Source organism: Ammodytes marinus (assembly GCF_949987685.1).
Source record: "Ammodytes marinus genome assembly, chromosome: 1".
NCBI lineage: Eukaryota > Metazoa > Chordata > Actinopteri > Uranoscopiformes > Ammodytidae > Ammodytes > Ammodytes marinus.
Window position 1 is genome coordinate 13,233,481 of NC_137230.1, and position 13,972 is coordinate 13,247,452.

The 13,972-nt window shown below is 43.5% G+C and overlaps 1 protein-coding gene across 1 annotated transcript; it reads left to right on the forward strand.

The window, feature by feature from the left end:
• The first annotated feature begins 10,702 nt into the window (after positions 1-10,702).
• Positions 10,703-13,841, forward strand: LOC307249353 (serine protease 23-like). The gene is made up of 2 exons (XM_080026024.1): positions 10,703-10,985; positions 11,898-13,841. The coding sequence occupies exons 1-2, from the start codon at positions 10,960-10,962 to the stop codon at positions 13,072-13,074; spliced, it is 1,203 nt and encodes a 400-aa protein (XP_079882150.1). The 5' UTR covers positions 10,703-10,959; the 3' UTR covers positions 13,075-13,841.
• Positions 13,842-13,972: the final 131 nt, after the last annotated feature.

The following is a 13,972-nucleotide window of genomic DNA, read 5'->3' on the forward strand; positions in this document are numbered from 1 at the left end:
AAGACCGCAGTGCATTAATGTGGTGACGTAGGGACGAGCGAGGGGACTGCTAACTGCAGTAACTGAAGTTAGCTGAAAGAACCATTCCGCTTACAGCACCTTTAAGGAAGACTATAATTTGCTCTGAGAATGAGACAATCCCTGGGTGGCAGCCAATAAAAATCCTTAGGGATGACTTGCAGTGTTTAAAGATGGATTTGAGTCACAGGGGTTGCTGATATCTGGGGTCTCTCTGTAGTTGACAGGTTGTCATTTTACTCAGTGTGTGGTTGTTCTCTCGGGGATGGGTGGATGCTCACAATGACTCAACTTGGATCAGGACTGGAGCACCCACATGCAAATAGGGTACATGTCTGAGTCACAGCGTCCTTTGGCAGGCCTTAGCGTTGGATGATGAAAGCAGGCTGCTGGTATTCTATGAAATTATTGTGAACAGCATGATAACAAATAAGTCATGCTTTTGGCTAAATTCGCTGTTCTGAATCATATCAAGTTCAGTGCTGTTGACAACTATCTTTATCTTTTGTGTTAAACAGAGGGTAGGCCTATCTACTTTTCTAGCTGTGATTTTATTAATCTATGTGGGACAGCCAGCTTGAATAATTAGTCAAAAACAAAAAAGAAGCCATTTAACATGTTTGTGAAAAAACACATTTGCCTTCTTTCCTAGAGATTGATGTGCAGTTTGACACTACTGTCTCTGTTTGATGAATATGAAGCTGAAGTCAGGGCAAGGTTAGCCTAGCTTAGCACAAATACTGAAAGAAGGGGGAAAGGGCTTAGCCTGGCTCCGCCCGCCCGCCCACTTCCGGCCAAATTTCATTTTCTCTTCAGTAGTCAAGTACGATGGTCTGGTTGGACCAGGCTAGAAAGGGCTAGCATGGGTGACCAGAATTCATAAATATGCCTACCTCTAAAGCTGACTTAATTACACTAAATGTATCGTGGTTTTAATGGTGGTTACATGTGGTCACTGTTTCATGAAGAATAGTTTATCCATTTATCAGAACTTCTGGAAGCAGCTGCCAGGACACCATCAAAGATCCCAGGAAGTCATAGTCCTTAGTTTTAACACTTCAGTTTTCTGGTTACTTTGGTTATCTGTGTGTCACTGTATTAGATTCAAAGGTTTTCTGGTAACTTTGATCTCAGCTATAAGTATGCTTATGGATAATAATTGTCATGTGCTTCATTATTTCATGATGTTACATAAGCCCCTTTTACACAGAGATTGCGGCATATTGACGGAACAACATCACTCCAATATGCCGGTTTTGCTTGCTTCTGTGTTATTTACACAGAACCAAGCAACGCCGGCCTGCTGGCGCATCAGTAGCCCCTTTTACACAGCGTTCCGGAATGAAAGAGGTGCTTGTAAACAGCGTCAGGTGTGACGTAAACATTTAGCGCCGCGCCGGTCAGCTGCTTTACAACAACAACACTGGCCGGTGAATTGAGAGCAGAAGTGCTGGAGCTTGCAGTAAGAGGGCCGTATTTTACTGTCCCCTCGATGTGCCAGTTGATCTCGATCGCTGCGTGCTGAGTCCAACATCACTGGGACTGTTAACCGAACTGACAAAATCAATCCGCTCACTGCTTGACCTCTGTCTGGGTTTGTGTGACATGTTGGCTGTGAGCGATTCTCTTTGTGATGGCAGTGCTCTGCCATTCAGACATAGCCTACACATACACATACACAGTGTGTGAAGTCACGTTAGCCTACTGTAGACAGAAATAAAGTGTGGATATACGCTCAGACGTAAGGATAATAATAGCGGCGGCGATCCGGTCGCAGACTAGCTTAGCATAGCAATAGCTTTCCCACTTCATTGTACAACTTTCCCCGGGCAGAAATAGACTCATAAACTCTGCAAAATGAAGCGTGGGGATTTGGATTGAGCAGTGGACTTTATGACCAGCTAGATTATACGCCGTTCCTTTATTTGGTGATTTTTACGGGACATCAGGCCGCCGTGTCTGTGTGTGTGTGTTTGTGTGACAGGTTGGCTGTGAGCGAGTCTCTTTGTGAGGGCAGAGATCTGCCAATCAGACATACACATACACACAGTGTGTGAAGTCACGTTACTGTAGGCAGAAATAAAGTGTGGATATACGCTCAGATTTAGGATAATAATAGCAGCGGCGATCCGGTTGCAGCCTAGCTTAGCCTAGCCTAGCTTTCCCATTGTACAACTTTCCCCGGGCAGAAATAGACTCATACACTCTGCAAAATGAAGCGTGGGGGTTTGGATTGAGCAGCGGACTTTATGACCAGCTAGATTATAAGCCGTTCCTTTTATTTGGTGATTTTTACGGGACATCAGGCCGCCGTGGTTAATGTTAAACACACGTCCTTCAACTGCTAACATGGTCGCATGTTTAGAACGTAGGCTATGGAACGTCAAACGCCCCCCTGTTCCGCATCAACAAGCTGGCCGCGTTTAAACAGAGAGGCGGAACTGATTGTGTCGGGAATCTTACTACCCCGAGGTAGTAAAATTCCCGGAACAATCTCTCGCACCTTTCTTCCCTCGTTCCACAACGGTCGCATTTATACAGCAGGGTGGAGGGCCGATCTTCCGGTATATTCCCGGCTTTCACTGGCTGTGTAAAAGGGGCTATAGCCTACTGAACTTGATGTCATTGGAAATGAGGGTTACCCCTCATTGATATATCGAGTATAAATAAAGGTTAAATGAAATGAACATGTATCTATAAATCGTATTCTAAAATCGGGCTAATTCAAATCTGTAATCTTAAAATGCGATAGATTTTGCTAATCTGAAGGTTTTAGAAATTATTTAGTGAATTAACCAGTTGTCCAGTTGTTTTTTAGTTGAAGGTAAACAAAAACGATTTGTTTTAATGATTTTATTTAACCATGCATGCCTTAAACATGGACTATGTTTAAATATTTCTTCAATTCATAAACTATGACCCTTTAACATCATTTCAATACAGCATTACCTTGCTAATAAGAGTTGCTGATTCTTTGCCACAAAATCTGCTGCCTCTCTGATACAGTGCCACCACTAACACTCATGTTCTCCTCCCTCAGATTACATTATTCATCATTTAGTTGGACTCAAGTTTTCTAATTATATTGCACACCCAGTTGTCCAATAAAACATGACTTGTATGAAGCAACACAAACATATTTCACATTGGAAAATGATGATGTAGGACAAAGAAAAATAAAATTAAAGCCCGCAAGTCCCATCATTTTGCAATTATTTGTTTAACTTTAACAATGCATACAAGGCCTCAATGGACTTTACAGGCACACACACACAAGCAATGGTTCATGACCCAGGCAAAGTATTCAAAGACGATAAGGACATACACCATGAGAAACCTCAGAAAGAAAATCAAATCATGCTCAAAAGAGGCAGCTCAAAGAGAGCCAAGGGTAAGAAAAAAGAAAGCAATTATTTTTTTCAACAATAGAGCGGCTCCTTCTCATCATTCCGTCTGCCTCCATACTGTTAGATCATGAGTCTGTTTGAAATACATATTGCCCATGACCAGCATTCCTATTACTGAAGGGTAAATACCACAGAACTTATTTATAATGAAAGACTCAGTGTTTAGATGAAATGACCCTTTGATCTGATAACACGCCTTGGCTGCAAGTGAAAATGACTTCAGAGGAGATGAGAGAGTTCAATCGATCTTTTCCTCCTGAAAGAAACAAAAATACATTTGTAAGGACATACGTACCATTGCATCAAAAAAGCAACAGCAAAAAAAAACTAGCAACAGACAAACAAAACTCCTTCTAGATGTCATAAATGATTTTCTGTATCTTTCACGAGGGAGTGAGTCATTTCCCAATGCGCCAGAGTATCACATGCCTCGCCAAGCCAGGGGTAAACCCATAGTCATGGTGCAAAGCTACTTTTCTGTAGCGAAAACTGTTTTGAATAGTTCAGTCATCAAAAGCATTTGTGTCTCAGAGGACACTGAGGATGAAAGAAAAATGCTATGACTGGAGACGCTTAACCCGTTATTATTATTATCATATTTCACATTTACCATACAGAGGGATGTGTGTGACTTGATCTAAGAATGTGAACAATAATGATAATCGTACCGGGCTGATCACTTCGTCTCTGGATTATCTACCACCTCTTATAACCTACGCATCACTGATGGGTGGGGTCGAACCACCTCAACTGGCTCCTTTCTACGCAAAGGAGTTGCGGCTCTGCCCAGAGTTCCTCACGAATGACTTAGCTTTTCCCATATCTCTAAGAGAGACAGCAGCCACCCTCCTTAGAAAACCCATTTTGGTCACTTGTACCAGCGATCTCAATCCTTTTGTCATGACCCAGCCTTCATGTCCATAGGTAATGTAGGAATGAAGATTGATCGGTAGATTGAGAGCTTTGCCTTCTAGCTCAATTCTCTTCGTCACAATGGTGCGGTACACCGAGTGCAATAAAGCCTCCGATTCTCTCACTCGCGAAAACAAAACCTAGAGGTACTTGAACTCCTTCACTTGAGGTAAGGACTCTTCCCTACTTGGAGTAGACAATCCATTGGATTCATGCTGAGAGCAATGGCCTCAAATTTGAGTAGGCTTTAACAGGGAGGCTGAGAAGTTTGATACCCCTGTAGTTGACACACACTCTCTGGTCCCCCTATTAGAACATTTTAGTCAGATTCAGGATTTCCTCAAAGTGTTCCTTCCACCGGCAGATTACCTTCTCAGTTGCGGTCAACACAGTCCCATCGTTGCTGTACACAGCTTGGATATTTCCCTGTTTACCCTTCCTAAGGTGCCGGACTGTCTTGCAGAAAGATTTTGGTCCCGAAAGTCCTTCTCCATGGCTTCTCTTAAACATCTGCAACACCCGCTGCTTTGGCTCTGACATGGCAGTTAAGTGTATTCAGGCTTCAAATGTTTAACAAGAGAGGCCAATACAACTTTGCTTTATTTGCCTGGTGTTAAATTACTCTTCAAAGTTCACCTATTATGCAAGAAGCAATTCTTCATGTTTTTTCAATGTTAATATACATTATATGACTAGAGACTCCCAAAGAATGCAAAAAAAACATCCCTCTCTCTTTCTCTCCACCTCCCCATTTCTGAAAACCAGAAAAAAAGTCAGAGGCTGTAGACTAAAAGAGGAGATTCAGCTGAAAGTTTTTTTTGGACACTACACCATGAACTTTGACTTTAAAGAGTAACTATACCCTCAAATGATTATAGAATCCTGTCTTCCAGCATCATTTAAATAATCCAAAACAGGAGTGAGGCATTATCAACAGTAGGATGGGGTGTGGCCCTAGTGTGTGAGACAGTGTCTGTGGGGTCACACAGGTCTCTTGTCAAAGCAAATCAGCCGTGAGAAGCTGCTATCAGACTATCTGTAGCCCCTTTTACACAGCCAGTGAAAGCCGGGAATATGCCGGAATTTCAGCCCTCCTCCCTGCTATATAAATGCAACCGTTGCGGAAGGAGGGAAGAAAGGTGCGAGAAATTGTTCCGGGAATTTTACTACCTCGGGGGTAGTAAGATTCCCGACACAATCAATTCCGCCTCTCTGTTTAAATGCGGCCAGTTTGTTGATGCGGAACAGGGGGGCGTTTGACTTTCCATAGCCTACGTTCTAAACATGCGACCATGTTAGCAGTTGAAGGACGTGTGTTTAAGATTAACCACGGCGGCCTGATGTCCCGTAAAAATCACCAAATAAAAGGAATGGCGTATAATCTAGCTGGTCATAAGGTCCACTGCTCAATACAAACCCCCACACTTCATTTTGCAGAGTGTATGAGTCTATTTCTGCCCGGGGAAAGTTGTACAATGGGAAAGCTAGGCTAAACTAGGATAGGCTAAGCTAGGCTGCGAACGGATCGCCGTCGCTATTGTTATCCTAAGTCTGAGCGTATATCCACACACTGTGTGTGTGTGTGTGTGTGTGTGTGTGTGTGTGTGTGTGTGTGTGTGTGTGTATGTCTGATCGCTGCTCTCACAAAGAGACTCGCTTACAGCCACCCTGTCACACAAACACACACACAATGGGAAAGCTAGGCTAGGCTAAGCTACGCTGCGACCGGATCGCCGCCGCTATTATATATTATTATCCTAAGTCTGAGCGTATATCCACACTTTATTTCTGTCTACAGTAACGTGACTTCACACACTGTGTGTATGTGTATGTGTATGTCTGATTGGCAGATCTCTGCCCTCACAAAGAGACTCGCTCACAGCCAACCTGTCACACAAACACACACGAAGCAGTGAGAAGCGGAGTGATTTTTGTCAGTTTGGTTAACAGTCCCAGTGATGTTGGACTCAGCGCGCAGCGAGATCAACCGGCACATCACGGGGACAGTAAAATACGGCCCTCTTACTGCAAGCTCCAGCACTTCTGCTCTCAATTCACCGGCCAGTGTTGTTGTTGTAAAGCAGCAGACTGGCGCGGCGCTAAATGTTTACGTCACACCTGACGCTGTTTACAAGCACCTCTTTCATTCCGGAACTCTGTGTAAAAGGGGCTACTGATGCGCCAGCAGGCCGGTGTTGCTTGGTTCTGTGTAAATAACACAGAAGCAAGCAAAGCCGACATATTGGAGTGATGTTGTTCCGTCAATATGCCGCAATCTCTGTGTAAAAGGGGCTTGTGTCTCCGCTGGATAGAAAGAATCTGGGGGGGATTTGACAGTCACTAGAAGCAAATCTATGGCCCTTTGAGTGAGTAGCCGGACTAGCAGATGTAATACAAGACGTTGTTTCTGTGGGGTAAAGCCAGTAAACAGTCCTAGCCATGCTGTTAATCACAGCTGACGTTATTGTTCCTCAGCCCTTGAATGACAAAATGTTGTCAGTCTCTGAATGTAGCACAGTCATCAGTGGGCCTATGTGTTGTGTTGCCACTGCAGTCAAACACATCATATTCATGTATGATGATATCATTTCTCTGACACTCTATGTTTGATAATCACAAACTGTCCTGCTTTTTATGTTATTTCAACGTCAGACTTGTGAGCTGGTAAACATGTCAGCTGAGCAGTTGCCGTAAAGAATTGCCAATTTGAGTTTTTGATAAATCATTACTACATAGTTTGTCCGCCAGAAAGCACTGACACATGTATTTTTCAAGTATTATATATCTGTCGGGCACAGCCCCTTAAGCCCACCTATCACTGCTTGGTTGATTGCACAACATTGACATTCCAGTGTATGATGACCAAAATGTTCAGTGTAAATAGTCTGCATTCAATATTTAGAGTGCACACCATGAAGTGATTGTTTTAGATAATGGGCTGCAAACAATTTAAGTATTAGAGTGCAATGTCACTATTTTCTGTGGGACAGCTAAGGGGAATTCTGGGTAACAGGAATTCACAAAATTACATAGAAGTACATGCAGGGCGGAGTAAGTAAATACAGCACTTTTATCACGAGCGCAAATGTTCTTTAACTGCAGCGGAGCGTGACGTGACCGTGTTCACCATCTTTACATGAGGCCTTCAAAGTTGTATAGGAAATGTGCTTGCCAACAGTCATATTATCTTCCTCCTGGCTTTGCCTTGAGCTTTACACTTGGCTGAAGTCCCTCCCTCAGATTTCACAGCGAATATCTCGTTTTGCCAAACAGCTGTTTTGTGGGCTCTGAGGACAAGCAAGAGAAGAGGTCCGGAGTGGGAGGGACCATTCAAAGGAGAGACGGAGAGGCACAGAGAAGGGACAGAGTAGACAGACAGAGAGAGACACAGGGACATAAAGAGAGAGGATTCAAACTCGCATGGTCGTCCATACTTGCTTGATTGTGTCTGTGGCCAGCAGCGAGAGGAGGACAGTGGGAGGAATAAAACAATTAACATGAACTGTACTCCGGGGAATGTGGGTTTCCTTGACAACAGCGGGCATAGCCAAACAAACGGGCCCTTTCATAACAACCCAAAACAAACACAAATGTCTCCCTTTTTAGCACCCGAGCATTAGTAAAAAGGGACATCCTAGTGGAGTAAAACATGTAAATAAATCAAAAAGTGATCTGCTGGAATAGTGAGAAAACATCTGCAGAGAATTTGTTTATAAAATCTCAGGAAATTTAGGGTTCATGTGAAAATGTGAGAGACCAGCAGAGACTGGCGAGGCTGCAGAGCTGATCAGAGTTAACGGGAGGGGAAGGAGATAAAACGCTTGCAGACCCTCCTGCCCTAGATACTTTTTCAGAGAGTGAGAGTGGTATGTGTGTGTGTGTGTTAATTGTAAGTATGTGTTGTGGGAGGGTGGGGTTTTGGGATATTCAGAGCAGTGTTTGATGAGCCAGCAGGTCCACCCTGTGTCTTGGCAAAGGTGCTGATCTGTAATCAGTTTCAGCAGACCTTGAACAGGATTGAATCATTTGAAAGCAAAAGCTCCAATAATAAATAAGCTTCTCTTGACGAGAGTTAGACGGAAAGATTGATACAATTTGAATGCCTGCACAATACACAGAAACAGAAAGCCAGCAAAATACTGTATATCTTGGCCAGGAGCCGTAACTTCCTAAAGTCATAATGACGGAGATTACAAGATTTAATATATTAATACTTTGGATTGTGTTACGCTGGTGTAGAGCCAAGCTAGCTCTTCTCCCCTGTCTGGTCTTTATGCTAAACTAAGCCAACCGGCTGCTGGCTCCAGCTTCCCAACAAAACTCATTCTCTTAAATAAAATATTGCTTTATTTCTACAGTAAAAAAACAACAAAAAAACAACAACACTGGATGTAGATGTGTTTCACGAGAATGCAATAATTGTTGGCCCTCAAATATTACTTACAACATGACTAAATTGATGCAGGACAGGGAGAAATGGGTGGAGGTTGGCTCACTGTTTAGCCACCCACTCACCAGCGCTCTTCTCCTCCCTGTCTTTCTGGTGGCAGTTGAGCCTACTGACACCAGTACATAGCATAACATCTACCAACAGCTTGCACATTTTTCAGCATGGGTGGGTCATGTGGAAAGAAAACTTCCCAGCATTGGCATCAGAACCACACTCTGCCCACCAAACTAATTCTTCACAAGAGACAGTCACAATAGCACAGTGAGATCGCTTTTGAATGTAAATGTCAGATTTGGAAGTGAATAGTCAAAGCAGCATGATGTGAAAAGAGTGAAGGGGTTTTTGTCGTTAAATAGACAGCTTTTCCCCCAAAATGAAGAGTCTTTGTGATCAAGGCCAAGGGTTGGGTGATCAAGCCGCTGAATCCGTATGAGGGTTTGTTTGGGCAAAACATTGATGAATGTGTGCTCCATAATTATTTAATGAGTTGTGTGATGGCGTTTGTGGATGCGTTTGTGTGACATGGAGAGAGTGACACAAAGAGAGGGAAGGAGGGGGTATCCGGACATGATGCCTAATCTGAAGAGTGAATGTGGGTCAGCATTTGTGTAATGACTAGGTCACATGTGCAACGCCGCAATTTTTTGTTTTCACTTAAACACAAAAAAAACATACACACAAAAGCTACACACTCATCAAGTTCCTTTTCCATCATCATCATCATCTCTGCACTGTCACATTTCCGCTCTTCCTTTCTCTATGACCTCGGTTTTGGACAGACAGCACACATCTCTTTACAACTGTTATGGCCTGTTCTGACTCCTGGTGATAATAAAAATTACAGTCATGTGGCTGTAAGTTTTGAGCAGCAACTCGGAGTTTGGGCAAATACTACATACTTTATATTAAAAGACTAAAGCTATATTGTAAGACTAAAGCAATTTAATTATGAGGCCACCATATACCTGCAAATACCAATAATAATGTAATACCTATACAGATATTGATACCACTTCCTTATAAATAAGCATTTATAACGTGTTTGTAAATTAGTAACATCATTAGAATAAAGGTAATTCCAATGGTTAATAAATCATGTTTTTGTTCAAAATAGATCAGTTATGAGCCATTATGAAGAACAACCTTTGCATTGCCAGGTTGTGGAAATCCCTGAGGAAGGTGTTAATCCTTCAACCAGACAATAGCTCTAGCCTCTAACAATGGACCACATGGAAACTCCCGCTGAGAATATGCAGTAATATCTACTAATTAACACCTATCCATCTATTAAGAAGAATAACAACTTATTTCAGTGTAGGCTATAACTGTACAAAATAGCTTAGAAAGTATGACAGCTATGTTTTCATGGATAACATGAATTATAAGCTATAAGTACCGAACAGTTAGGATAAACAGAGGATTTTTTCTCACAATCTGGCAACCAAAAGTGGTTCTAAATAATATCTAAAAGTTATAAGGCATTAATACATGAGAAACTATTCATTAATAACCATATTATCATAGATATTTTTGTGAAGATTAGTGGTAACATTTTTTGTCAATCCATAAAAAGTTAACAACTATTTCAGTAATATGCATTCATTGAATATGTTGTCATTGTTTTGAGTTTTTACTCAAGTAGATTAATCAATAAAGGAATCCTTAAGCAGCTCGGTGAGCCGTGAGGTGCAAAACACAGTGCATTGAAAATAATTGTGCTTCAACTTAAACTTAAAACTTAGACTTGCCGTCAATTAAATCAGTGTCAACTAAACTAGAATAAAATGAAAGAAAAAAAACCAGGATGAGCTGCAGCAAGTTGGTTACCAGCATTAGTGATGTGAAGTGTCACATGACCGGGTTGGAGTCGGATACACTCACACTGTATATCCTCATCATCGGCAGATGTGACACTGAGCGCAGACAGACAGGAGACCACCTCCTCCTCCAGCAGCAGCGCACAATGATCCAACTCTTGATCAGCTCTCGGACGACTCCAAACGGTCTCGGACTTAATAAAGTGGTGAGATCCTGAGGGAAGAGCAGAGGGAAGTCTATATTTCGCCGCAGGAGTGTACACCGGTCAAAGTCCCATCGCGGGCTCTGCCTGTTCTGGTTCGAGGGTTTTTCCCCTCTGTGTTCCCCCTCCGGCACACCTGCAGAAGCCAAACCATGCGCTCCCGGGCTGTGTTCCCCCGGTAAGTAAGTCCCCTCTGTGTCACGTTTGTCTGTGCGTAAAGTTGGCATTTACAGACGTTAGAAAAGTCAGTAATCTAACGTGGAAAACAACTGTGCTGGGTGGAGTTATTTATAAACAATAAATGTTAAATTATTTGCTAGCATTAGAGTGTTGCAGTGATACAATAACAGTGGATGAACAATATTTTAAAACGATCACCCCTAAAACAAATGATCTCAATATGGGCTTTCACTTGTGTGATGAGTTGCAAGATGCAGCTATGCGATGATATATATGTATATATATTGTCTTGCTATGATAACCATTTTATAAACATGAGACTTTATTTTATAGAGCTAGCCTATCTCCACAACAATTTGTTGTATTTCCGTATGTCAGAAGAAGACCTGAGAGAGGGAGGTGTGAGTGTGTTTAACATTGAAGACTATGGCTTGTATCACCCTTAACCCATTTACAAAAAAAAGGGGGAAAAAGTCTATATTCAGTGCAATGAATTATTATGGAGCCGCTCTTACAGGCTCAAGGCCAATCCCTCAGGCCACTTTAGGAATTTTCCATCAGAGCCTAGCACGGCCTGACTTTTGCCCTGTCTCCGTCATACTATTTGAAGCATTAAAAACAGTGGAAGTTCACAGCTGCCAAATTCCAGCGCAGATAAAAAAAATTCTTCATCTCGAAAATTGCTCTCCCTCCAATTCCCATGCTTGTAATTATGAATCTGTGACGCTGGTTTCAGGAATGAGAATGTTTTTGCTTCAGACAGACATCCGGTCACAGTTTAACAGGGCCACTAGAGTTCTTCAGATATGTTTGGGTCTGACAGTGTATTGGGGTCAAACACTCAAGTGAATCACACTTCATCTTTTAAAGCGCAGATGGTGGCCTGATCTGTCTTCCTTTCACTCCACAGGTTTACCTCCGTCCTATTCCTCCTGTCCCTTCCCCTTGTCTTTTCCTCCCCGCGTCCCCAGTGGATCCTCCAGCGTGTCCCTGTGGTTCTCCCACAGCAGACGGAGGCTCGACCGGCCCCTCACTTCCTGTCCCAGGCCCGCTTGAACGTCAGCTCCCCCTGTGACCCACAATGCCACAAGAGCGCCCCTCGCCCCAGCTACTGGGACCTGCGCAATTTCCTGGCCTACGAGACACTCCACGCCGATGGTCAACTCACAGAGACCGCCATTGGGATCTACGGCTTCAACCCCAGTTCCACAACCACCGGTCCGGCCACCTCCTCGGGGTCGCACGGGAAGGCTGAGAGGTCACACGTCAGGAGAAAGCGACAGATCTTTGGACACGATGGGCGTTTTACCATCGGAGGGCAGGACCACCTGCTGAAATACCCTTTCTCAGTGGCGGTCAAACTGTCCACTGGGTGTTCTGGCACGCTGGTGGGGGACCGTCACGTTCTCACATCAGCTCACTGTGTTCACGACGGTAAAAACTATGTGAAAGGCGCGCAGAAGCTCAGAGTCGGATTTCTAAAACCAAAGCACCGAGACACACAGCCTCCTTCGTCTTCATACCGTGCCTACAACTCCACCAATCACGGGACAGCTCCTTACGCCCCGCCGACCAACGACAAAATGAAGTTCCAGTGGATCAGAGCCAAGCGCACCCATGTGCCCAAAGGGTGGATTAAAGGGAACGCTAACGACATTGGGATGGACTACGACTACGCTTTGCTGGAGCTTAAGAAACCCCACAAGCGCCGCCACATGAAGTTAGGAGTCAGCCCCATGTCTCAGAGGCTGCCCGGTCGAAGGGTCCACTTCTCAGGGTTCGACAACGACCGTCCAGGCCATCTGGTGTATCGCTTCTGTCGGGCCGGCGAGGAGACTCCAGACCTGCTGTACCAGCACTGTGATGCTCAGCCCGGGGCCAGTGGATCAGGAGTCTACGCCCGCATGTGGGACGGGCGGCGCCGGCGTTGGGAGCGGAAGGTGATAGGCGTGTTTTCTGGGCACCAGTGGGTGGAGAAACAAGGGGCCTCTCAGGAATTTAATGTCGCGGTGAGAATCACGCCTCTCAAATACGCTCAGATTTGCTACTGGATAAAAGGAAACTTTGTGGACTGCAGAGAGGGGTGAGGAAAAAGGTGGAGACCTGAGGATAGGCATAGGCCCACCACTACATCGTCATACTTCCTACTGTAATATTGGGGCTGCAAAAATCTACACTTTTCACCCCACTACTTGTAGCACTGACATAACAATCATTATCAAGATTTAATGTGTTGCCCCCCCCCCCCCCAATCTCAGACGCCTTTATCAGTAATGTGAATACAGATCTGAAGATGAGACAAATCCAGTAATGACATACATTTTATAAAACAGCGCTGTTCATTTCCTTTAAGCTTAGTTTTGCATCTTCACACAATTTCAAACCATGAAAAGTTAAATTACATTGGATATAGCTTGGGAAACATTTAGGTCAGGTGGTTTTGCAGAACAGAAGCAGGCTTATCTTCTTCTCAGAAAACAAAGTTATCAGGAAGCATCCAATCTGGGACATGGATCGATATAAAACCATGTTTCGGACCAACAGGCGCTCCGCTTTAAAATGGGGCAGGACTGGGGAATGCGTTTCACTATGGATCATAGCCTTTTTATTCTGCTGATACTAAAGATTCCACTATCAGAAGTCTTTTTCTACTGTAAATGATGATTTCTGTGGATGAATGTAAAAGTCAACTACCAAAGGTGCCAAATGTTTTTCTCCAAACTATCATGTATCTCCTCTCAGTGAACACTAGTTATCTACAAGCATCATGTACTCACTCTGACAGCTAAATTAACAGTGTCTTGGAAGAACTTTCAACTTGTTGCCAAGAAAGATATTAAATGATTGCAGATCATTCTTGCAGATTACTTGTTTTGTAACCAATGTGTTGAATGTTTATTGATTAGCTCCCTCTGGTGGAAAAAATACAACATTGCAGGTGTCCATATTGAACAATCAGCAGATTTAGCCTATAAGACCAAATAA